Consider the following 23547-nt stretch of genomic DNA (forward strand, 5'->3'; position numbering starts at 1 on the left):
AGCACCTCTATATATAAATGTTCTGTGAACCATTTATTGTTAGCAATCTGGAAATAACTAAAGGTCATAATTTTGCACTCAAAGCTCAAGACATTCTCAAGAGGATGTTCAATTGAATGCATCAATATCTAAATTAGGTCAATGTTCTCGGGTATTTGAGTATTAAAGATTTTTTCATTATGTTGTAGAAATCAATTAGGCAGCTCATGCTATTCCCCCCCATTCTGTACGACATTTTAACCACATTTCATTCTGTTCAAATCTAGATTTGTACGAGTTGGAGAATAGTTACATAGGTTAACCGTAGAATACCGCTACTGCTTAACTTTAACTTAACTTGCAGAACTATATGCTCATCAGTATTAACTCTAGAAGCTTCACAATTTTAGTTGATGCACAATGAACCAAACTTATTCACATGTTCAACTTTTATTTAATGTGCTCAACTGCTCCAAATAACAGCATCAGATATTTACAGTTAAAGAACGAACCATGGAATGTCAATAAATAACACAAATGCATTGAAACTTGAGGTACAAAAACCTGACACTAACAACTGAAAAGTAAAGTCCTAAAATAGGAATGATCTGAACTTAAAGGTGTCAGTGGGAACAGAAACAAGTGGTGACATTCCAAGATCATTTACAACATTTAGGTTAGAACTGTACAATATGCCTTTTTTTTAACACTAGTTAAACAGGAGGGAGCTTAGTCAACTTCTTCCATTCTGGATGCATCATCGTCGCCTTCAAGAGGAGGCATATCTTCGGCGGGAGCAGAGGTAGCGTCATCCGACGTCGTGTCGTCCTCATCGATACCTGAAAGAGGAACGTCAAATGAATTACTGCAATCTATCCACTGGCTTCTCTGTTGTGTAATAATTTAGTGGCACATACCAAGACCAAGCTTGATCATTCGGTAGATGCGGTTGGCGTGTGTCTGGGGGTCTTCCAGTGTGAAACCTGAGGACAGCAGGGCGGTCTCGAACAGAAGGATGACCAGGTCCTTCACGGACTTGTCGTTTTTGTCAGCCTCTGCCTTCTGCCGCAGAGTCTCCATGATGGGATGGTCGGGATTGATCTCAAGGTGCTTCTTGGCAGCCATGTAACCCATGGTTGAATTGTCCCTCAGCGCCTGAGCTTTCATGATCCTCTCCATGTTGGCTGTCCAGCCGTAGGTGCTGGTGACGATGCAGCAGGGAGAAGAAACCAGGCGGTTGGAGACTGTGACCTGTGCCGGGATGCAACAATTATGTTAGGCGCTTTATTACAGACAAGAGCTCAACAAGACTTTCAATTTTCTTTTGGCATCTTACTGCTCACCTTTTCCACTTTTTTCTCCAAGATATCCTTCATGATCTTGCAGAGGTTCTCAAATTGAGCCTTCTTCTCCTCCTGCTTCTTCTTCTCCTCCTCATCCTCAGGCAGCTCCAGGCCCTCCTTCGTTACTGAAACCAGGTTCTTTCCCTCAAACTCCTTCAGCTGCTGGACACAGTACTCATCAATAGGCTCGATCATGTAGATGACCTCCAGGCCAGCTTTGCGAAGACGCTCCACAAAGGCAGAGTTGGCCACTTGGTCCTTGGTTTCACCTGCAAAAAGAGACACCGCAACGCTTGTAAATTCTACATTAGTCTGAATCTTATTCATAGGAGTTTTTAAAGATGGAAAAATACTCACCTGTGATGTAGTAGATGTGCTTCTGGTTGTCCTTCATGCGTGTGACATAGTCTTTGAGGGAAACCATCTCATCTCCAGAAGCTGAGGTGTAGTAGCGCAGCAGCTCAGACAGCTTCTTCCTGTTCTGGGAGTCCTCATGGATACCAAGCTGCAGTAAAACAGCCCAGCTATTAGCATCAGGCACTCAGAGACAGCTTCCACTTAAGGTTTCCAGTCAAGATATTTGTTAAGAAAAATGGCAACATTTCCTAAAAGCGCACAAACTCGTACCTTAATGTTCTTGGAGAACTGCTCGTAGAACTTCTTGTAGTTGTCCTTATCTTCAGACAGTTCTGTGAACAGTTCCAGGCACTTCTTGACTAGGTTCTTGCGGATCACCTTCAGGATCTTGCTCTGCTGCAGCATCTCTCTAGAGATGTTCAGGGGCAGATCCTCAGAGTCCACCACCCCTCTGATGAAATCTAACAAGGGAGACAGCTTCGTTCTTACACCTGCACTATTCCAGTTAGTTAATTTTAGAGCAAGCCTGCAGCAATACTTACTGAGATACTCTGGGATGAGCTCGTCACAGTTGTCCATGATGAACACCCTGCGCACGTACAGCTTGATGTTGTTCTTCTTCTTTTTGTTTTCAAACAGGTCGAAGGGGGCACGGCGAGGCACGAAGAGAAGAGCACGGAACTCTAGCTGGCCCTCAACCGAGAAGTGCTGTTCGGGGTGAAAGGTCGCAAGTTATTTTTGTGACAATTTAGACGAAACACGTTTTTTTTTTTTTTTTTAAACACAAAAACTGAGACTTACCTTGACAGCCAGGTGGTCCTCCCAGTCATTGGTGAGGCTCTTGTAGAACTCTCCGTACTCCTCATTGGTGATGTCATCTGGGTTGCGGGTCCAGAGGGGTTTTGTCTTGTTCAGCTCCTCCTGGTCGATGTACTTCTCCTTGATCTTCTTCTTCTTTTTCTTTTTGTCTGAAGATTTGTCATGGTCGTCCTCCTCATCTGATCCGACGTCTTCGATCTCAGGTTTGTCCTCATCTTTCTCTTCCTCCTTCTCCTTATTCTCCTTCTCCTCCTCCTTCTCTTTCTCCTCCTCAGCCTCGTCGTCACTCACCTCCTTGTCCCGCTCCTTCTCCACCTGACACGTGCAAAATTAATTGGAAAGGCGCTTGTTAATAAGCGTACAACAAAAAAACAAAAAAGCTGATGAAGCAGTAGCATAAACCAGTAATACATAAAATATTGCAAATGCTTACAAAGAGTGTGATGGGATAGCCAATGAACTGCGAGTGCTTCTTCACAATCTCTTTGACTCGTCTTTCCTCAAGATATTCTGTCTGGTCCTCCTTCAGGTGCAGGATCACCTTCGTTCCGCGGCCCAGCGGTTCAGCTGTACAGCAGAAAAACAAGTCAGTTCATGTTGCCTTTAAGTCACTACATAAGCATCTATCCTTTGTGTTAAAGTAACTTACAGTTGTCTGTTCTAACTGTGAATGAGCCTCCGGCAGAGGATTCCCAGGCATACTGCTCGTCGTCATTGTGCTTGGTGATGACTGTGACCTTCTCAGCGACGAGGTACGCAGAGTAGAAACCCACACCGAACTGACCAATCATGGAGATGTCTGCTCCAGCCTGCAGAGCCTCCATGAAAGCCTTGGTGCCAGACTTTGCAATAGTGCCCAGGTTGTTGATCAGGTCGGCCTTGGTCATGCCGATGCCCGTGTCGGTCAGGGTCAAAGTGTGCTCCTCTTTGTTGGGCCTGATTTCGATTTTGAGGTCTTTGCCAGACTCGAGCTTGGAGGGGTCGGTAAGACTTTCATACCGGATTTTGTCCAAGGCCTGTTGAGAGGTCGACGAGTTAGTAATATGCTGGGGGTTTTTTAAAAGTGATGTTACAGACATTTTATTTCATTTTTGACTGGAAATTTAACATAAACTTACATCTGAGGAGTTGGAGATAAGCTCTCTGAGGAAAATCTCTTTGTTGGAATAGAATGTGTTGATAATCAAGGACATCAGCTGAGCAATTTCAGCCTGGAATGCGAAGGTCTCTGCCTCTTCCTCCATTGGTTGATCATGTAGTTCAGGCATCTAGGTAAAAGCGGCAGATACAAGCTTTTAGAAAAAGTAACATTTTTGCCAAACACAATTTAAAATCCTGCTTTTTTTAAATGTAAACCGTTTTCAAAAATAAATGAAAACGCAAAGCAAAACCAAATAAAATCTAAGTTATAGCATTATTTAAATGTAAACAAGGATATATTATTGTATTCATTTATACATTTACAAATTTCAAGACTTTTGAATAACACCAATAATACCAGTGTTTCTGGTTATCATTTTACAATAATTGTTTCTTTGTTTTTATGTTCTGTCATCCGATGTTATTGTGTTGAAAATCTTTCTTTGTGCCATTTGTTCAAAATAAAGTACGTTTTGAAACAAGAAAAAAAAAAAAGATAAAGGCGATGTTTTTGGAGACAGCTGGCCTGACAGATTGTCCAGTTCAGCCATTCAACTCAATCTAAAAACCACCTGCTTATACTTCTCATTCCAATTTCTATACCTTGTAATCACACGTGAACGTGTGGACATGCTTTTAATCATTCAGTTTTCTAATAGTTTGATTTCTCTCATAATTTATTTCGTCAGTGATGTAAAAACGACTCGACAAGACCACGTGGTTTCCAGTGCCAATTCCAGGAAGTGCAACGGCGCCCCCTGCAGGATTCGTGGCAGAAATGTTCTAGAAGCTACCAAAGATGCAAGGAGTCCAGCAGCCTCCACGATCGAAAAGCCCCTCCTTCTAATCACAATGGATGACATCCCAAAGCTAAAATGTGAGTCTTAATGTTGGAAGCAGGACTGAACATTGGCAGAGTACAAAATTAAAAATATTTTAGATAAAATTAAAAAGTGCACAAAAGAGCCACCGTGTCAGGAGGCTGCAGAGTTTAGACATAACTGTTCTAATTTAGCCTTCATAAGTCTCAATTTTAGAGGTAAAAACGTGACGTTTATTTTAGCAATAATCCATTTACTCACATACATTGATATAATTTTGGAGGCTTCATTCGGTAAACTGTAAGCTTTGATATAATGTCAATAATTAAGCTCCAGTTTAATTAACATTAGAAAACGGTCACCCTTAACGGCTTTGTGGTTTATTAAGAATAGTCCTCATCTTCGTCAGATTTTTCATGAAGATTTTCTCCATTTACCTTGGTCCTCCAACGCGTGTCGAGGGCTCCGGAATTGGACGTGTCCTAGTCGCTCCAGTGCGCTGCTACTTCGTCTGGTAAAGTATCTGTCTGCACCTACTGTCTGTGCGGCTTTTGTAGTCTCTCAGAGCGTTCGAGAAAATCCTAACTGAGAGCTTCCAGAACCGTCTGGAATTCTCTGAGGTGCTTACAGTTGATTGGTCGGCTGAAATGCCAATCAATGCATATACCCGCCCGTCTTTCCATTTCTGGCAGAAGGGGGCGGTGTTGAAGCGGAGCAGAGGTTTGTTCAGGGAAGAAGGCACGTGTGAGCAAAAACGAGAACTTGCCATGCCGGGTTCACTGAAGATTCCAGAACGTTCAATTAAAAAAAAAAAGAGGGTATCGATGGAGAAAATGAAACCTTCTTTCTTACATTATAATCTGTGTGGCTGTAAAACCAATTTTGCTTGTGTAAAACGCAGGGGGGCTAATTAAATCACTTATGCAATTGCCATATAATAAAAAGCAGCCGGTTTGATTTACATATTCATTTTATTATAAATTTTAAAGCTTTACATATAAAATGTAACGGTTACAAAAAGAGGAATAAGTCGATACCTCTTGACTCTACTCTTATGTTCTCAAAAGGTCTAAATAAATATATTAGAATGAGGATTAAAAGACATTATGGTCTGTATTACTAAAAACAAACTTGTCAAGTTGACACTTTTCAGAAATAAAGTTGAGGTAAAGAAAAAGTCATTTTAAAAAGCAATAGCACTTACAAAAATAAAAACTATGTAAGAACAGTATTTTAGTCAACTTCTTCCATTCTTGATGTGTCATCTTCTCCTTCTAGGACTGGCATGTCTTCATCAGCTGGCTGAATGAGGTCTTCAACTGCAGAGTCATCATCATCAATTCCTACAATAAAATACAGTAATGAGCGGTGTCTTCATAAATATATAATTTAAGAATAGGTCCGATCATGCTTATCCAAATAGTCAACAAAAAAAAAACCTACCAAGACCAAGCTTGATCATTCTGTAGATGCGATTTGCATGAGTCTGGGGGTCTTCCAGTGTGAAACCTGAGGATAGCAGGGCGGTCTCAAACAGGAGGATGACCAGATCCTTCACAGCCTTATCATTCTTGTCTGCCTCTGCCTTCTCCCTCAGTGTCTCAATGATTGAATGCAAAGGGTTAATCTCAAGATGTTTCTTGGCTGTCATGTAACCCATGGTTGCGTTGTCCCTCAGTGCCTGAGACTTCATGATCCTCTCCATGTTGGCTGTCCAGCCGTAGGTGCTGGTGACGATGCAGCAGGGAGAGGCAACCAAGCGGTTGGAAACTACAACCTGTGTATGAGAGGTTTTGTGTTACTGCAATGCTCAATTATAGCCGGTTCTTTGTTGTTGTTGTTGTTAAGACAATAGTTTTGACATTTCAGAAAGTGATTACCTTTTCAATTTTTTTGTCAAGGATGTCCTTCATAATCTTGCAAAGATTCTCAAATTTATTTTTGAGCTCCTCGTGCTTCTTCTTCTCATCTTCATCTTCTGGAAGTTCCAGGCCTTCTTTGGTCACAGAGACAAGGTTCTTTCCATCATATTCCTTCAGCTGCTGGACACAGTACTCATCAATAGGTTCGATCATATAGATGACCTCTAGGCCAGCTTTGCGAAGACGCTCCACAAAGGCAGAGTTGGCCACTTGATCTTTGGTTTCACCTGTAGAGGTTGTTGCAGATTCATTTAATCAATATGCTTTTTAAGAAATTGATTAGATAAATTAACACTTTGATGAAGAACTAACCAGTGATGTAGTAGATGTGCTTCTGGTTGTCCTTCATACGAGAGACATAGTCTTTGAGGGAAACCATCTCATCTCCAGAGGCTGAGGTGTAGTAGCGCAGCAAATCAGACAGCTTCTTTCTATTTTGGGAGTCCTCGTGGATACCAAGCTGAAATATGGAATGATCCGTTACTGCCAGTTACACTTCACATTTTAATACAACTTGGACATGAATTTAACTCAGAAGAATGAACCTACCTTAATGTTCTTGGAAAACTGTTCGTAGAACTTCTTGTAGTTGTCCTTATCTTCAGACAGTTCTGTGAACAGTTCCAAGCACTTCTTAACTAGGTTCTTGCGGATCACCTTCAGGATCTTGCTCTGCTGCAGCATCTCTCTAGAGATGTTCAGGGGCAGATCCTCAGAGTCCACAACACCCTTGATGAAATCTAAAGGTAGGAGGTAAACAGTGTTCTATTAGTAATCCACATCCAGACAAAATGTAGGTATGTAAGGACAGAGATGAGAATAATTGATGTGTTGACAGAAAATGGTAACTTACTGAGATACTCTGGTATCAGCTCCTCACAGTTGTCCATAATGAAGACCCTCCGGACATAAAGCTTTATGTTGTTTCTCTTTCTCTTGTTTTCAAAAAGGTCAAAGGCAGCTCTCCTTGGTACAAAGAGCAAAGCACGGAACTCCAACTGACCTTCCACTGAGAAATGCTGAAGTTTTAAAATACAATATACATTTTGATTAGCTCCGTACACTAATAATCATGAATATTGAATAATCATTTTGGACTCTCATTGTTAGCTTACCTTAACAGCCAGGTGGTCCTCCCAGTCGTTGGTGAGACTCTTGTAAAACTCTCCGTACTCTTCATTGGTGATGTCATCTGGGTTGCGGGTCCAGATAGGCTTGGTCTTGTTCAGCTCTTGAGCATCAATGTACTTTTCCTTGACCTTCTTCTTCCTCTTGTTCTGGCCATCCTTGGAGTCTTCATCTTCATCGGAGCCCACATCCTCAATCTTTGGTTTGTCCTTGTTCTCTGCTGCATCTTTCTCAACTTCCTCTTCCTTCTCTCCCTCGTCAAGATCCACTTCCTTCTCTCTTGTCTTCTCCACCTTCAACAGATCGGAAGTTTGATTACTATTTTCTTTGCATTTATTTTCACATTTTCAGTGCTCATTAATGGCTAACAATAGATTCTAATGTGAGATAACTTACAAAAAGTGTAATAGGATAGCCGATGAACTGTGAGTGTTTCTTGACTACTTCTTTGATGCGTTTTTCCTCACAGTATTCTGTCTGATCTTCTTTGAGGTGAAGAATAACTTTTGTTCCTCTTCCCAGTGGCTCTCCTGAAAATAAAATCAAGTTGACTTTAAGCCACAGGAAAGGAGTAAAGCTATATTTGCTTATGCCAATTAAAGCTAAAGTAATGTCAGTAGAATACTAAATCATACCATTGTCAGGCCGGACTGTAAATGAACCACCAGCTGCAGACTCCCACACGTACTGCTCATCATCATTGTGCTTTGTGATCACTGTGACTTTCTCAGCTACCAAGTATGCAGAGTAGAAACCCACACCAAATTGACCAATCATGGAGATGTCGGCTCCTGCCTGCAGAGCCTCCATGAAAGCTTTGGTGCCGGACTTGGCAATGGTGCCCAGGTTGTTAATTAGGTCGGCTTTGGTCATGCCAATGCCCGTGTCAATCAGGGTCAAGGTGCGAGCATGCAGGTCAGGCTGGATTTCAATCTTCAGGTCTTTGCAAGACTCAAGTCTGCTGGGGTCCGTCAAGCTTTCATATCTAATTTTATCCAAGGCCTGTCCAGAGGAGAAACTGCTGTTAAATCATTGTTGAGTTCACAAATATAATAGATTATGTACGATTTTAGTTCTCTTACATCTGAGGAGTTGGAAATGAGCTCACGAAGGAAGATTTCTTTGTTTGAGTAGAAGGTGTTAATGATGAGGGACATAAGCTGAGCGATCTCAGCCTGGAAGGCAAAGGTCTCCACTTCCTCCTCCATAATGTGTCCAGCTTTCTCAGGCATCTAAAGTAGGGCAGATATGTTACTTTTTTTAAAAATTGATTTTATATTGTATGTTTCAATAGTATAGTTTTTTTTTATGCTTCCGGTTTTACTAGTCTGTGCTATCTAGATGTGTTTTACTACTGCTACAAAATTCTTTGACATGGCCACATGGCTTACATGTGGTGGCTAATGGTTGATGAGCATATGCTCAAGCTGTCAGTCAAAGATTTGGCAAGAGGGTGGAGTTCTAGTGCTTTCCCATCCCCCAACAGATTTACTTTATAGCCTAACTTAATTGTTTCATAGAAATTAAATTCCGACTGCAAATCATGCTGCTATACAATAATGTGAACATACTGCATTTACTGTTTGGGCCAGGCAGACAGCTTCTTGTGAATAATTGTTCCACTGACTAACAGCTGCTCTCTGGGTCAGGGTCACCCTACATGCCATGTGCTTCATTCACATTATAGTTCTATAAAGATTCTTGTGGCAAAATGGCTCTGTTTCTGCCATTTAAAAGGGAAGTGACACTAAAATGCAAACACTATCAATTCACTTTAAGTTCTTAGTACTTTCCTTTGTACATTTAAAACCATTCTCATTTTGTAAAATTTGTTCAAACCTTACCTCGATTAAAATTGTTGGTTCTTTTCTTCAAGCGAATCGTCAAACAAACTGCTTTTCTTGTCGTTTCTTCTCAAAGAATATCAAATCTGCACTTCGCTGCTGCTCCTGTGAGGAGTCAAGTCTGTCTTGATGTGTGTTCGCGTGAGTGTCCTTTGACTCTATGCAGACCACCAGGCCATGCTCGAGTCTTTTTATACTTTAGGGGTGGTTTCTCGAAGCTACCCTTTGGAAGCTTCTAGAAAACATGTTCACAACTGTTGGCGAGAGGGGTTGAGGAAAGGCCGGGAAGGAAGGGGGAGTCAGGAAGAGAGAGCCCTAATGTTACTGTGCCCTTATAGGGGAGCAGAGTCACAAGGAGTGCCTGTCACTCACAGTGAGTGCTTCCCCGATAGCTTGTCGGGCTGGTAGGCCCCACAACCTGGTGAACGCGTCATAGGTGTGCATTGCTCTTACTGCCACTTGCTCTAGGATATGTCCATGAATTTGCCTACAAAGTGAAGCAAGTTTATTTCAGTTTTTGGTGTGTAAAACTTGGTGGAATTTACACACCTGCATGTTTTTAAGAGCTAGACAGACCCTACTATTTAGTGTGGAACTCAGACAGGTTGACGCAGTTCCATACAATTTTATATATAGACAGACAGATAGACAGACTTTGTCAGATAAGCCACAGAAAACTGCTTATTGTGTCTCAAAGAATTTTATAGAGAATTTATTCACTTTTGTAAGTGAAGCAGAAATTTTGAAAAGACTCAACCTGATAAAGTTTTAAGTTTGCAAATGATTTTATGTATGCTGAACACAGTATTTTTATAATGGGTCATGAGTGGCATAGGGTAGCTGAATATGCCACTTAGAAAATCGTGGAATATCCGGGAATTAAAATTGTGCAACACAGAACAGTAGTCCACTTCAATAGGTAACGTTTTGACGTGGCCAGTAGATGGCAGTATATTATACGTTGCACCCGCTCTGTTATGTAATAGAAATGCTTCCAGCTGACTGGAGACACTACGAGAAGCTGACTTTGTACCTGAACACGACGCGCTGTCGCAATCATTGCAAATATTTTCCATGCTGAAATAACTTTATAGATTTTATAATATTGGGAGATGATAAAATCAAATTTTGTGACAAGAAAAACAGATATATGTAGATGTTTGTGAAATATTGAAGATAGTTTATTTTTAACTGCATGAGTCATTGTAATCCGCATGTGCAGTCTCCCGTCAGTTCTGGCTGACTCTGGTATATTCACAGAAATGTTGTTACCGTACTATCCACTCTGTCCCTGCAATAAATAAATTGAATCAACTGTCATATTTTGTCAAACTTCAATGTACTTTATTGGAATTTTGAACATAGATCTACACAAAATAACCCAACAATGTGAAATAGAATGAAAAGATTAGTTTTTAGTTTAAAAAAGTAACTATGCAATACAAAAAAACTTAAATGCAACATCTAACAGATTTTATTCCATCATCGGCATTTGTTCCGCTGTGCCTCTGCTGAAGAAAAGCATTGGCATAGCATTATGCTGTTTGTTTTTAATGTGTCGATCTATTCAAGAGGTTATGAAGTTTGAGTTTTCCTCTATAGCTTTTTGTTGTTGTTGTTGCATGAAGACCACAACATTTGATGTTGGTCTCATCTGACTACATGCATGTTATTTCACGTTTCTCTGGTGGCATAAAGTTTAAAACAAAACAGATTTCATAGGCCTTTCATTTTGCCATAACAGATTCTTCCTTTTAATCTATAGGTCTATGGAACTCCTACAGGGTTCTGCTGCCTGTCATTTAGCCAGATAGTCCGGTTTGCAATGTTCCTTCAGAAAACTGCTGCAAGATTCAAGGCTTGGAATATTGTTCCATATCAAACTCTGCTTTGCATCTTTTCTTCCCTGAAATATCTGCTGGGTCCCAAGATGCTATTTGTTTGCTAAGGCTGTCTACAATCCCTCAAAGCCTTCCCACAGTAGTTTTATTTATTTAATACAAAATTATATTCATGACATTTGTTACAAGAAAGGTGGTTTCTGAACTTTATTCTACTAAATTTTATTTAGGAGTGAAAGAAAATATGAGCTGAATATAAATGATCTGACATTAGTCCGATTATTTATTTTTTTTAAATTTTGTTTAAAATAATTAAAACACAATTTTCTTCCATTTCACATTTAGTCTTGGTTTGTCACATAAAATTGCTAAGTACAAGAAGTAAGAAATTTTAGATTTAAGTCGCTTAAATTTTACTTCTTATTACATAAAGGATTGGAATTATACACGAGGTAGAAGGAAATTGTGACATATTCCATGTATAAAATGATTAATTCATATATAGTAACATAGAAGAGCGATTAATTGTTCTCTACCACAGATGGTGAGAGGGGTTTGACTTTATGAATAGCTTGCCCGTTATCCTATTTGAAAATTGTTTATCTCCATGCTGGCTAACATTTCCAGTCAGTCCCGTCTCCCTGCACGCATGACTGACGGCCTCTACGTGTGTGTGTAACATCCGGGGCTGGGACAAGGATGAACGCCAATTTCCAAGATGGCGGCGGAGGGAGGAGGGAAGGAGACGAACGAAATTAAAACCCAGTTCACCACACGGGAAGGCGTCTACAAGCTCCTCACTCACTCTGAATACAGCCGCCCGAACCGGGTGCCTTTCAACTCGCAGGGCTCCAACCCCGTCAAGGTCTCTTTCGTCAACGTGAACGACCAGTCCGGCAACGGCGACAGGATATGTTTCAATGTGGGCCGGGAACTGTACTTTTACATCTACAAAGGCGTGAGAAAGGTAAACAATACCGACAGACCCGCCGCTGTCCCCGTGGAGCCCAGCGACCGGGCGCCTTTAACAGGTGTAAGCTCTGTGGGCTGCTGTCAGTGAGGTGCGCAGGTTGTCCAAACAACAAGGCCATGTAGCTGACCCAGCTAAGTTAGAGACTAATTAGCATTCTAAGCTCACATCGTCACAGTTGTTTATGCCTCGATAAGAATCCACTGGATGTTTAATGGGTCTGTGACACGAGATTCCAATTCAGCTGGAGGAGACTGGAAAAGGCTCGTCGTGTCATATGATGTATGCTTATCGTGGATATTTACATGGTGACATGGTAAACAGAATAAGAAAAAAAAAAAAGGGGGGGGGGGGTCAAGTGGTGTTCACAAGGAGGGACAAACTTTGTGGTCCTGGGAGAGAATCGGCTAATAAGTGATCCCGATTTAAGCCATTGGACTGGAAGTGGAGAAAGATTTTTTTTTTTTTTACTCTCGCTGTAATGATGTTCACATTTAACTCTCAGACTTTGAATGTAATGCATAGTGATCCACTGGTTGCATACACTCGTTCTTGGCCTTGTTGAACAGGAGTGGTATCTGTGACTATCAAACTGATGAAGTGTTTTGTTTGTGATGCAGCACCCTGTGCAGGCAATGGGAGCATTGGTACAATCTCTGCTTTTACAACGTGCTAATATGTGCACATGAAAAGTGATCGTCTGTGTTTGTAACCTTTTCTGCTGTATGAATTTAGAAGGGAGTTGACATGAACTCTAGACTGACATCTAATGTGCCACATTTAGACATGGGGGCTAATCCACCCGCACGTTTAAACCTTAAAATATGGTATGAAATTGATTAGCTCTAAGACGATTAATCGGATTAATCATGATTAATGGATTAGTGAGATAAACACTATCTAATTTAGTAATCAATTATTCGCTAACTGGAGTATACAGGCTCTAAAAAATGGACAATTGCTGAAAGAACAACACAGTCAGAGCAGTAATTGTGCCAAAACTATACAAAAATTATATGCCTTTTTCATTTAAGATAAATATTTTTTTTTAAAAACTTTGTCTGCAAATATGTTTTACCTGGAACTGCTCAAGTGGCATAGTTTTAAATTCAGAAAGTTCAAAACAAATAATAACCCCCCTTCATATTAAACACCCTCATTGCAGCCCTATAATAGATAAAGGTGATTGGTTGATTGATGTTAATTTTTTCATATACTCGTTATTGCTAATACTTTAAAATATCTGTTTTATGCTTGGGAAATCAAATAGTTTGTGAGTTGTATATTGAGCTCAGAATCATTTCAGGCGTTTATGTTTAGTTATAGTTGAACACAGATCCGTTCACACACGTGAACTTGGCAAGCCGCTATTAAAAAGCCCTCCTTGTAGGATCTTGCGGTCAATGTCATCATAGTCGCATGAATTTATCACAACTTCATTTATTATGGATATAGGAGGTCTGGTGTTAGGTTTGAACAACTTCAATATGGCTGCTCAAGAGAGGGCTGACATGATTGGTCAGTTGACTAACCTGTGAGATTACTTCTTGAAAGCTCAATAGTAGTAGTGTCTAAAACCTTTCTTGAATGAATGTCAGCAAAAAGGGTGGATCCGAAGTGAATTTGCTTCTAGACAGCCGACTTAAAAAAAACAAAACAAAGTCACACTAGCTGTATGTTGCACAATGTCTGGATCAAGACCTTTTAAAATTACAAGTGGGGACACATCCACTGTTGTGTGGAAGCAGTGCAAGTAAATTTCTACACAGAGCAAGTAATGTGTGAGTATGTTTGTTTTCGTCTTAGGCTGCTGATCTCAGCAAACCCGTAGACAAGAGGATATACAAAGGCACGCAGCCGACATGCCACGACTTCAACCCCCTTACAGCGACAGCAGAGAGCGTCTCCCTATTGGTGGGCTTCTCAGCCGGTCAGGTGCAGCTCATCGACCCAATCAAGAAGGAAACCAGCAAACTCTTCAATGAGGAGGTAGGCTTACATCAACGTCGTTTGTAAATTAACACCACAATTTCCACCTGTTTATGTGCCCAAGTCAACCAGAAAGAAGCTAACCTTTCGATTTCTTCCTCTACTTGTAGAGACTCATCGACAAGTCGAGAGTAACGTGCATACGATGGGTTCCTGGTTCAGAGAGCCTGTTCCTGGTGGCTCACTCCAGCGGCAGCATGTACCTGTACAACGTGGAAAACACCTGTGGCACCACCGCCCCTCACTACCAGCTCCTCAAGCAGGGGGACAACTATGCCGTACACACTTGCAAGAGCAAGTCGGCCCGTAACCCCCTGCTCCGCTGGACGGTCGGCGAAGGGGCGCTGAATGAGTTTGCCTTTTCTCCGGACGGCAAGTTTCTGGCTTGCGCGAGCCAGGACGGCTTCCTCCGGGTGTTTGGCTTCGACGCCGCAGAGCTCCACGGAACAATGAAGAGCTACTTCGGTGGCTTGCTGTGTGTGTGCTGGAGCCCCGACGGGCGGTATATCGTGGCGGGAGGGGAGGACGACCTGGTGACCGTGTGGTCGTTCTCGGACTGCAGAGTGATCGCGCGGGGCCAGGGTCACAAGTCGTGGGTCAGTGTGGTGGCGTTTGACCACTGCACCACTAGCGTCGAGGACGGTGAGCTGCCTGCCGAGTTCAGCGGGAGTGATGAGGACTTTCACGAGCAGATTCACATCGGGGCAGGCAGAGAGAGGGCCAACAGCTCCCACTCTAGGCTTTCTAAGAGAAACTCTACGGAAAGCAGGCCGGTCAGCGTGACGTACAGATTTGGCTCAGTGGGGCAGGATACTCAGCTGTGTCTGTGGGATCTTACAGAGGACATCCTTTTCCCCCACCTCCCCTTGTCTCGCACAAGAACTCACACTAACGTGATGAGTGCCACAAGCCCTGCAGCCACTGGACAGACAGTTACCACTGTATCCATCACCTCCGCCACCAACTCCAGCGGCACCAATACTAAAGACAATGTGAGCAATAGTAGCGCCACTGGCAACCCGGCCAACTCCCTCCCCGACTCGCTGCCCCGCTCCAACAGCCTGCCCCAGGCCACCAACCCAGCCGGAGGCAGCACCCCCAACAGCCACACGGGGAGCAGCTGCAGCAGCAACAGCAGTAAGGGCAACAGCATCATCGACAGCTCCTTCATCGCCAACAAGTTCGCAACGCTGTCTCTGCACGACTCGCGGAAGGAGCGCCACGAGAAGGACCACAAGCGAAACCACAGCATGGGCCACATCAGCAGCAAGAGTAGCGACAAGCTCAACCAGCTCGGCTCCTCGCGGACGGCGAAAGCCGAGGCAGCCAAGACTCTGGGCACGACGCTGTGCCCCCGCATGGAGGAGGTTCCCCTGTTGGAGCCGCTGGTGTGCAAGAAGATCGCCCACGAGAGACTCACTGTGTTAATCTTTCTGGAGGACTGTCTGGTTACAGCTTGTCAGGAGGGTTTCATTTGCACATGGGCAAGGCCTGGTAAAGTGGTAAGTTTAAATCAGTCTTATCAACACTAGACTGATGGTTTAAATAGTTTGCAGCCCATTCAATTAGATAGATTTTCAACTGAACCATAAGAATATTAATGGAGGGACTACATTTCTGATCTTTTTGTCAAGTCTTATACTGACTCTTCTCTTCTTTTTTTTAACTATAATTCACAGAAATTAAAAAGTCTTTTTAGCCCTCCTCCAAGTCATTAATTGCTAATTTTGGAGGCTTTGTAATGAAACTGCCATCAGTTTACCCTTTAGAGCTCGATTAGGGACTCAGGTTGACTTTAGTCCCTCTTTTCACAAAGCAAATTATGAAGACAATAAAAATGCATCTTATCCCAGCATTGAAATTTATTATTAGTTTTCAGTTAAAACCGCAATTAAAACTTGTCATGCCTCATTCGTCTCCATGGATATTCCCTTTAAGGTGGGGGTGCCCAAGTCCCATTGTCAAAGCTAATAGCCTGCAACCTTTAGGCACTTCCCATGTCTAACCGATGTTAATTGAACATAACTGTAAGCTATGAGGAAATCTCATAGTTTTACCCAGTGGTGTTCAGCTTCAACCCTTGAGGTTTCTGCAAGTGTTAGATTAATATCTGGTCAAAAACGACCATAGCAATTGGTTGACTTGCCTGTTTGGTATTTCCTTAACCTCTGCAAAGCCCTAGTCATTTTAAGTTGGGTTTTCAGAACTAAGAAAACATTCTATCTATCTAAACTGCCTGTTGTTTTACATCTGAGTAACCCTGTCTTATCTTCTTGCAGGGATTGTTGTCTCAAAACAACCCAGCCAACTCTCCCAGTGGGACAGTAGTATAGGCACTGCTGGCTGATCCATGCAACAGAGATGGGGGATGTCCAAGCCCAGTGTGTGGCCCTTCACACACTGTCACACGGCAATTAACCTTCTGTTTCTGTGTCATATTCATCACTACTGCTACCCCAGAGTTGCCACCCCCTCCCCCGCCCCATGTTAAGGAATCTGATGTTGGTTGGGGTTCAAAGGGTTTTTGTTGGTAGTTAAAAAGTGTGTGACTGGATCATTGTTACATCTTTGGTTATATCAAATTGTCTAGTCTGAAACTAACAAACTCTAATACCCAATCTCTTGTGCCTATAGATGTTCAAAGACTAGACACAGTGACGTGATGATGCCTCAACCCAACCTTTACGCATGGGTTTAGTTCGGTGACTTGTTTGTTTTGATGTGCCCCAAAATAAAAGGGAATAAGATCACTTTGAGGAGGCTGCGGCATATCCCTGAAACTATTTCTCGTTCTTCCCTTAGAAATATTCAAATCCAAGGTATCACACCGAGTGAGTTTTGCACACATTTCCCTTCCTTTCGTACTCGTTCAATAACTCCTCCCCTCCCCCACCCCTCCGTTTTGATTTTGTGACGGCAGAACGCAAGTGTAACTTTTCACATCTCTTTTTGAAGCACTTGTAGGAAGACAAAAAAAACAAACAAAAAAAAAACAAAACGGCTTACCGTTGTTCTCTGTCTCAAAGTTAGATGCTGCAATCAGTTTTTTATATGGAAAACAAATTCTTTGCACTTAATAGTTTATTAGAGGAGAATGGCTTTACATTTTTTTGGAGTGTGTCAGGATTCTGGCAAGGTTAAGGTAAAACTTAAAAAAAAAAAAAAAAAAGCAAACTTTGTACCTATCGAACATTTATTTTATTATTGTTTCAGATTAAACTGTCTTCTGTACTATATGTAAATATTGTACTTCAATGATTTATGGGTGAAATTAACATTAATACTCTAGTTGAAAGATTTCTCATTTCATAAAAAATAGTGATATTTCTTATACAGAAAGTCTAACTAAAAGGGGTCTTGAATATGCAGGTGAGTTTTTCTTTTCCTGTTGTACATAAAGAGAATTCAGGTGTATTTTTTATTAAGGAAGCGTTTGGTATTAGGAAATGTTTTTGAAATCCTCTCGTCTAACAGGTCGTGCTGTACGCTTGCTAGCCTGTCGCCGCAGGTTTTCGTTTTACAACACAGACAGGTAGGAACAGATGCGGCCATCACTGAGCTCAGGTAAACCATAGGAAGACTATTGCTGATACAATCCCCCCTCACCCAGAGGCCTTTGTCCCACCCTGGCAGCATGCTTGTGAATTAAATTCAACAAGACTGACAAACGAGTTCTGCACACCGGGCTGAGACTCCTAGTACACCGAGTTATTTTCGCTTTTGCCATTTCTCCTGAACCGACGCCGAACTCGTGAATAAACTTCTGACACTGTGATGAATTTCTGCTGACAAAATGTCCGCACTTCAAGGTGGTGAAGCTGAGGGCGAGGGGGGATTTATCACGCACCGCACATAGGACTGAGGATTTTAACAGTGGGAGCCTTTTCCTTTATGTGATGCCTATTAAAACAACTTTGACAGAATACAACGTGTGTGTGTGTGTGTGTGTGTCTTATTTGTTTGAAACAATGGCATTCCTGCAGGTTCAGGACGAAACCCCAGACATCCCTCCCTCCAGGTCATTCGCAAGGTGTTTCGAGCCCAGACGGGATGTATAGACCACCTGTGAATGTTAAAATTAAAAGCTTGTAAGTCTGTTGAAGAAGGGACAAATTATTCTTATGAAATTTCGCATGCATTATTAAAAATCAGAATAGTTGGATCTGTGATGCTTACAGAAATGTGGTCAGAAAACTTATTTGCCCTCGAACTCTCCATTTATTGGTAGCAACTGATGCAATAAATCTCAAAAATATGACGGCAGACCAAGCAGCAAATGAGCTGGTATCTGGCGCCATCGTGTGTACATTTCAAGCAACTGCAGCATAATGATACGATGTGAATTTCTATTATCCCATGAACAGTTTGCGAGTCTTTTCCATTATATTCCAACAGCGAAATGGTAAAATGATCACTGTTTGTTACTTTGCAATATATATATATATATATATATATATATATATATATATATATATATATAAATAACTTTGATGTTGCCGGAGTCACCATGTGAACTCTTTAACAAATTAGAATATCATTGCAACGTTCTGCTTTCCAATATTTCCTGCAGAAATCTCTTGATCAACGGGGACGTGTTCCTCCGGACCAGGTTTGAAATGGTCCTGGTTCTTCTCACTAGACTCGCTCTCTGGTGGCTGACTGTCCCCCTTTTTGATCCACCGTCTCCAGTGCTTTGGCGCTCGATTCATTTTCAGTGACCAGTGAAGAGTCCTGCTATTTGATATCTTTAGCTCCTCAGGTGCGTGCAGCTCCCACCAGACTGCAAATGACACCTTCTTCTTCTTGCGCTTCAGTGGCTTGGGTGGCTGTAATTCCTTTTCAACAATGTTGTCCGCTGCAACCTCTTCGACTCTAGGCTGGTCGGACTCCATTGTAACCTTTGCTTGTTCCAGGTTCCAAAATAAATAAATCACTTGTCTAGAAACTCGGTAAAGATTTCACGTTACGTTTGATGTCAATCTCCAAAAGAAATGCTGCACCAAGCAAAGTTGAAAATCTTACTGTGAGCTGCTAAATTAATTCTCAAGAGAAACGTATCAACAGCGGCTGCTAACAGGTTGTGATGAAAGCAGACCGATGTGACGAGTTTATATAATCGCTGGTGATGACAGAATTCTGCTTTTGGGAATTATATATTGTGATGTCACAGTTTCGTTTGATATTCAGAGCGGGCTTGTCTGATGGATTTTTTTTTTATTAACACGACGGATGCGCGCGCGACCTGACTGCAGAAAGCGTGGGTAAACTGTCGTTGGTTGCCATAGTTACCCACCATTAGCTAGCCGTTTTTACGTTGGTTAGCATGTTGTCAGCGTAGCTAGCCTAGGCTACTATAACTGTTTAAAACTAAGTGATAAAATAAGTTATGCTACCAGATTAAAATTAGGGAACGGGATATTGTAAAAGGTTAAAAGTTGTATGGTGGTTAGAATTTTCCTGCTTTTTCGTTGGTCGGTGTTTTTCGGTGTGATGAGACCAGAGCTACCTGTTCCAGAGTGATGGGGAAACAGAAATTGTGCCGTTACTGGTGCATGTCTGATGCAAAGGCTGTTTATCCCATTCCCTAATTTCAATTTGGTAGCATAACTTATTTTATCACTTAGTTTTAAACGGTTATAGTAGCCTAGGCTAGCTACGCTGACAACATGCTAACCAACGTCAAAAACGGCATGCTAATGGTGGGTAGCTATGGCAATATCAACCTAAAACCCAAGCTAACAATTTAGGAAATCTAAACTGGGGTTCGTACACTCTTATTTTTTCTTCATATTTTAATGTCTTTAGTTACATTTTACATTTTATTCCGATGTGTTTGTAATTGCTCTTAATAAAAGGTACTCCCCATTTTAACAGCTTGAACAGCATGTTCACAAATAGATATTTCAGAGAAATGCTAAAGATGCATAACAACAACTTTCGATGCTTTGTTTGTGTGGCAGCCATATAATACTGCTGCTAAACTCTGAGCTTTCCCAGTCAGAATTTCAACTTCTGGCTCATGCTTTTTTTTTTTTTTTTTTTTTTTTTTAACAACAAGAACACACCATGCCAATCACCTCCCATCAACCCCACCTGTATGTGTTCAAGAATAAAGATGAGAATTTTAATTTGGGACACATCCATTACTTTCTAGTCGTATCATTTTAATCTTAACGACTTATTGGGAAACATCTGGCTGCCCGCTGTCTGCCCTCTCCTTTGGTGTCAAGACGATTAAGGAACATTCTGCATAATTTGTACATCGAAATGGACACACCTGCTGAAGAGAGTGCTCTTAAACTAACTATGTAGTTAGAAGAAAAAAAAAAAAAGATCCTTTCAGTTAGAGTGCAGCCGTAACGTAATTATGTAGCATTTCAATAAAATGCTCGTTGCAGACATTTAATTAAAATCTCTGGAAACTATGTTACTTTCCATGAAGGTGAACAATACAATTGTGTTCGATTGTAAGAGTGACACCCTGGCCTCAGGTGTAATGCATCAGTAACACAATTTAGAATCACTTAATAGTCACAGGGGATATGCTTTGCTATTTAAACTTCAGAACTATTGGTGCAAGCAGCATTTTAAATACAGCGACCTAATAGATTTTTTTTGCAGAGTGGTTTTAGAAAACCACTCTAACACTCTATACGGTAGACCTTTAAAAAGCAACATAGTGCACTTTACTTTTTTTTGTTTTGTTTTGTTTTAATCATAAGCAGAGAAATCTGATTAGGTGAGGGTTCGTCTTTCTGAAGATGTTCTAAGCATCTCACTGCATGTTCGTCACACAGATCTGAGCCGGTTTCACATCCCTAGAGAGTTCTGGGTGTGGCACCTGTTATCCTTCAAGGGGGACATGTGTGGCAAAAAATGAAGTCAAAAGCTGCATTTCCTTTTTTTTCTGAGACATGTCCTCCCGGCAAGTGGTATTTTTTTTATTTTTTTGTTCAATAGATGGCAGCATTGCTCGGAGAAGACTCCAGCCCTTGATCGAACCAGAAAAATCACTGTCTACGAACATTATCTTGTCTCCATTTCTTCCATCACCTTCATTCTGCATTCTCACAGCTTCAGCTTTATTTTATATTCCAAATGAATAATAATAATAACAATAATAAAAATAATAATAATAAAAGAACACCACTCCTCCATAATTTATGAGTCACTTTTTGAGGAAGCAGGAGCTCTCCTCCCTCTAAATACGGCAGCCCGTGACAGCAGAGGTGTGTGGAGTGTGATTAGCAGGCCTGATTGACTCAGTCATCCTGTCAGGGAGCTGCTAAACGGCTCTGACTGACTGCCTCAGCTCCTATACGGACTGCTCTCATCCGTGCCGAGCAGGTATCAATCAGAAGGGCTGATCCCTTAAATAAACTAACAGAATCGAATGCAGGTTTTTTTTTTTTTTTTTTCCCCTGCCCAGCTCTCCTGTCAGACTCTTTTAACTGGCTATATACAAACCAGGTCACTTTTTCTCCTGGGAATTTATACAGCAGCTGAGCCAAACTTCCCAGTCCTAGTCAGAAAGTATCTTATTATTTCCAGGCATTAAAAAAAAAAAAAAAAAAAGATATTGGAACCATTCCTAATTCTTTGATTTTATGAATAAAATGAGGCTCGCAACTTTGATTTTATGAAAAAGATTCTCTATTCCTTGGTACAATATTATAAATACCCAAAAAATATTTCCATACATGATGCGTCAGCATCCAGAGAAAGGGTTTACTAACAGACAGACATGACAAAGACTAAGCTATTCTGCCTCAATGACAAAAAATAAATAAATTAAATCTACATTATACACCTCTACTTACCGTCAAGCATGGTAGTGGCAGCGTTCTGCTGAGGGCTTATTGGATTCCACTTCAGACAGCTAGCTAGTTGAAGCTCCAATGGGACAATGTTTTCCAAAAACACACATCAAAGCTAGTTTTTTGTTCGGATAAAGCAGGCAGAGTGAAGATGGAGGAACAGCTCCGTTCTAAACTAAAAAATTAAGGACTATATTTAAACGTGGGGCAGGAATCCAACCCAAATTCACCCTATCGCTTCTAATAAGACGAGTGATCACATATCCAGTCATAATCAAGGCAACCCTTCCTCCCAATAATTTGTCATTTTTAGATAGCTTGTAGTTTCACTGCAACTTAAGGGAAATGCATCAAAAAATATTAGTGACTGTATAGTTTTGTTTCCATGTGTAAACTATTTATGTTTTTCTAAAATAAACATCTGAAGTCGAATGATTAACTGTAATTCCTTTTGAATTACAGCTATTCAACATCAATATAACGCTCATCCTCATGAGCAGCCCGTGAAATCCTCCGGCCAGAACGGCACACGTTGAGGGAAACGGGCCCGGCCTTATTGCGACTTTGATCAGATGAGACAGCTCGGCGTCCTCGACTGCTCCGATTGTTAAAATGGCCTCCGTTTGTTTATGTAACATGTATGCACTCAAGCTCAGAAATAATGATTGAATTGGAAAAAGCAGATGCTAATGTGTTGGGGGGGGGGGGTGACTTGGCAGTAAGGTAAATCCGTGAAGTAAAGGTGATGTGACTGAGTCAGCAAAATGTCGTTGTTAATTGCATTAATAAATGTGAAATGCTGCATTGTTACACGATTATCTGAGTTGTGCAGGGCTTTTAGGAGAAACTTGGCTGCTTAATGCTCAACATCTAGAAGTTGCATGCTGCCGGGCCGCCTGTAGATCTTTAAAATGAGGCTATTAGTGTGTTGTAATGATGTACATGCTTTCTGCTTTTACTTTCCTGTAGGCGAGAACAAATAGGACTGTGGCTATCTCTGCAGGGCATTCGGCGGAAGCAGCGCGTCGTAATTTCTAAAGGCTCCCACATTAGCTAACCGTCGGTCATCGCATGAGGAGCAAAGTGCCACATCCTCCATTCTTATTTCCATTCTGAGCCAGCCATCTTCCCTCGAGGTGCAGGCCCAGTTATCGAGTCTCTCCACCATGAGAGCAGCTGCACAATGTGCCAGTCACATGACCCGAGCGCCGTGTTAGGAATTAAAGTTCACGCGCAGGAAATTAACTGGGGCTTCTGCAGAGATCCCGGGGCATGCAGGAATCCTTTGTTAGGCCTCATCATTGTTGGGGTTTTAACCTGATGTTCAGCTGAAGCAACAGCATTGGATTAAGCGTGTAGCATTAAGTTTAGGCAACGCTGAAAATGGGACCCCCAGCAGAACTGTCGTATGACCCGACTACACGAATACACCAGCCTCAACTAAATACTTGTAAGATTTTAAAATAGCAGGCAGGATGGAGAGATACATGTTGCTGAGTTGAGGAGGAGAAAAAAAAAAAGAAATAAATCAATGCAGCCTGGAGGCCAGCAAGCTCTGGTCTCAGTGGAAACCGTCA

The 23547-nt window shown here is 41.6% G+C and overlaps 3 protein-coding genes across 3 annotated transcripts; 1 reads left to right on the forward strand and 2 right to left on the reverse strand.

The window, feature by feature from the left end:
* Positions 1-410: 410 nt before the first annotated feature.
* Positions 411-5064, reverse strand: hsp90aa1.2 (heat shock protein 90, alpha (cytosolic), class A member 1, tandem duplicate 2). The gene is made up of 11 exons (XM_008398393.3): positions 4897-5064; positions 3617-3766; positions 3148-3514; positions 2932-3065; positions 2481-2813; positions 2222-2387; positions 1950-2140; positions 1680-1827; positions 1323-1591; positions 897-1230; positions 411-818 (listed from the first exon to the last, which is right to left on the reverse strand). The coding sequence occupies exons 2-11, from the start codon at positions 3764-3766 to the stop codon at positions 709-711; spliced, it is 2202 nt and encodes a 733-aa protein (XP_008396615.1). The 5' UTR covers positions 4897-5064; the 3' UTR covers positions 411-708.
* Positions 5065-5411: 347 nt separating this feature from the next.
* On the reverse strand, positions 5412-9658 carry hsp90aa1.1 (heat shock protein 90, alpha (cytosolic), class A member 1, tandem duplicate 1). Its single transcript, XM_008398394.3, has 11 exons — positions 9354-9658; positions 8592-8741; positions 8145-8511; positions 7906-8039; positions 7497-7802; positions 7235-7400; positions 6931-7121; positions 6694-6841; positions 6340-6608; positions 5903-6236; positions 5412-5802 (listed from the first exon to the last, which is right to left on the reverse strand). Exons 2-11 carry the CDS (start codon positions 8739-8741, stop codon positions 5693-5695), a joined length of 2175 nt encoding a protein of 724 aa, XP_008396616.1. The 5' UTR covers positions 9354-9658; the 3' UTR covers positions 5412-5692.
* A 2164-nt stretch (positions 9659-11822) lies between these two features.
* On the forward strand, positions 11823-18081 carry wdr20b (WD repeat domain 20b). The gene is made up of 4 exons (XM_008398392.3): positions 11823-12161; positions 13971-14153; positions 14264-15655; positions 16433-18081. The coding sequence occupies exons 1-4, from the start codon at positions 11913-11915 to the stop codon at positions 16484-16486; spliced, it is 1878 nt and encodes a 625-aa protein (XP_008396614.2). The 5' UTR covers positions 11823-11912; the 3' UTR covers positions 16487-18081.
* The last annotated feature ends 5466 nt before the right edge of the window (positions 18082-23547 follow it).

This window comes from Poecilia reticulata, chromosome 21, assembly GCF_904066995.2.
Source record: "Poecilia reticulata chromosome 21, P_reticulata-male-v2, whole genome shotgun sequence".
Classification (NCBI taxonomy): domain Eukaryota; kingdom Metazoa; phylum Chordata; class Actinopteri; order Cyprinodontiformes; family Poeciliidae; genus Poecilia; species Poecilia reticulata.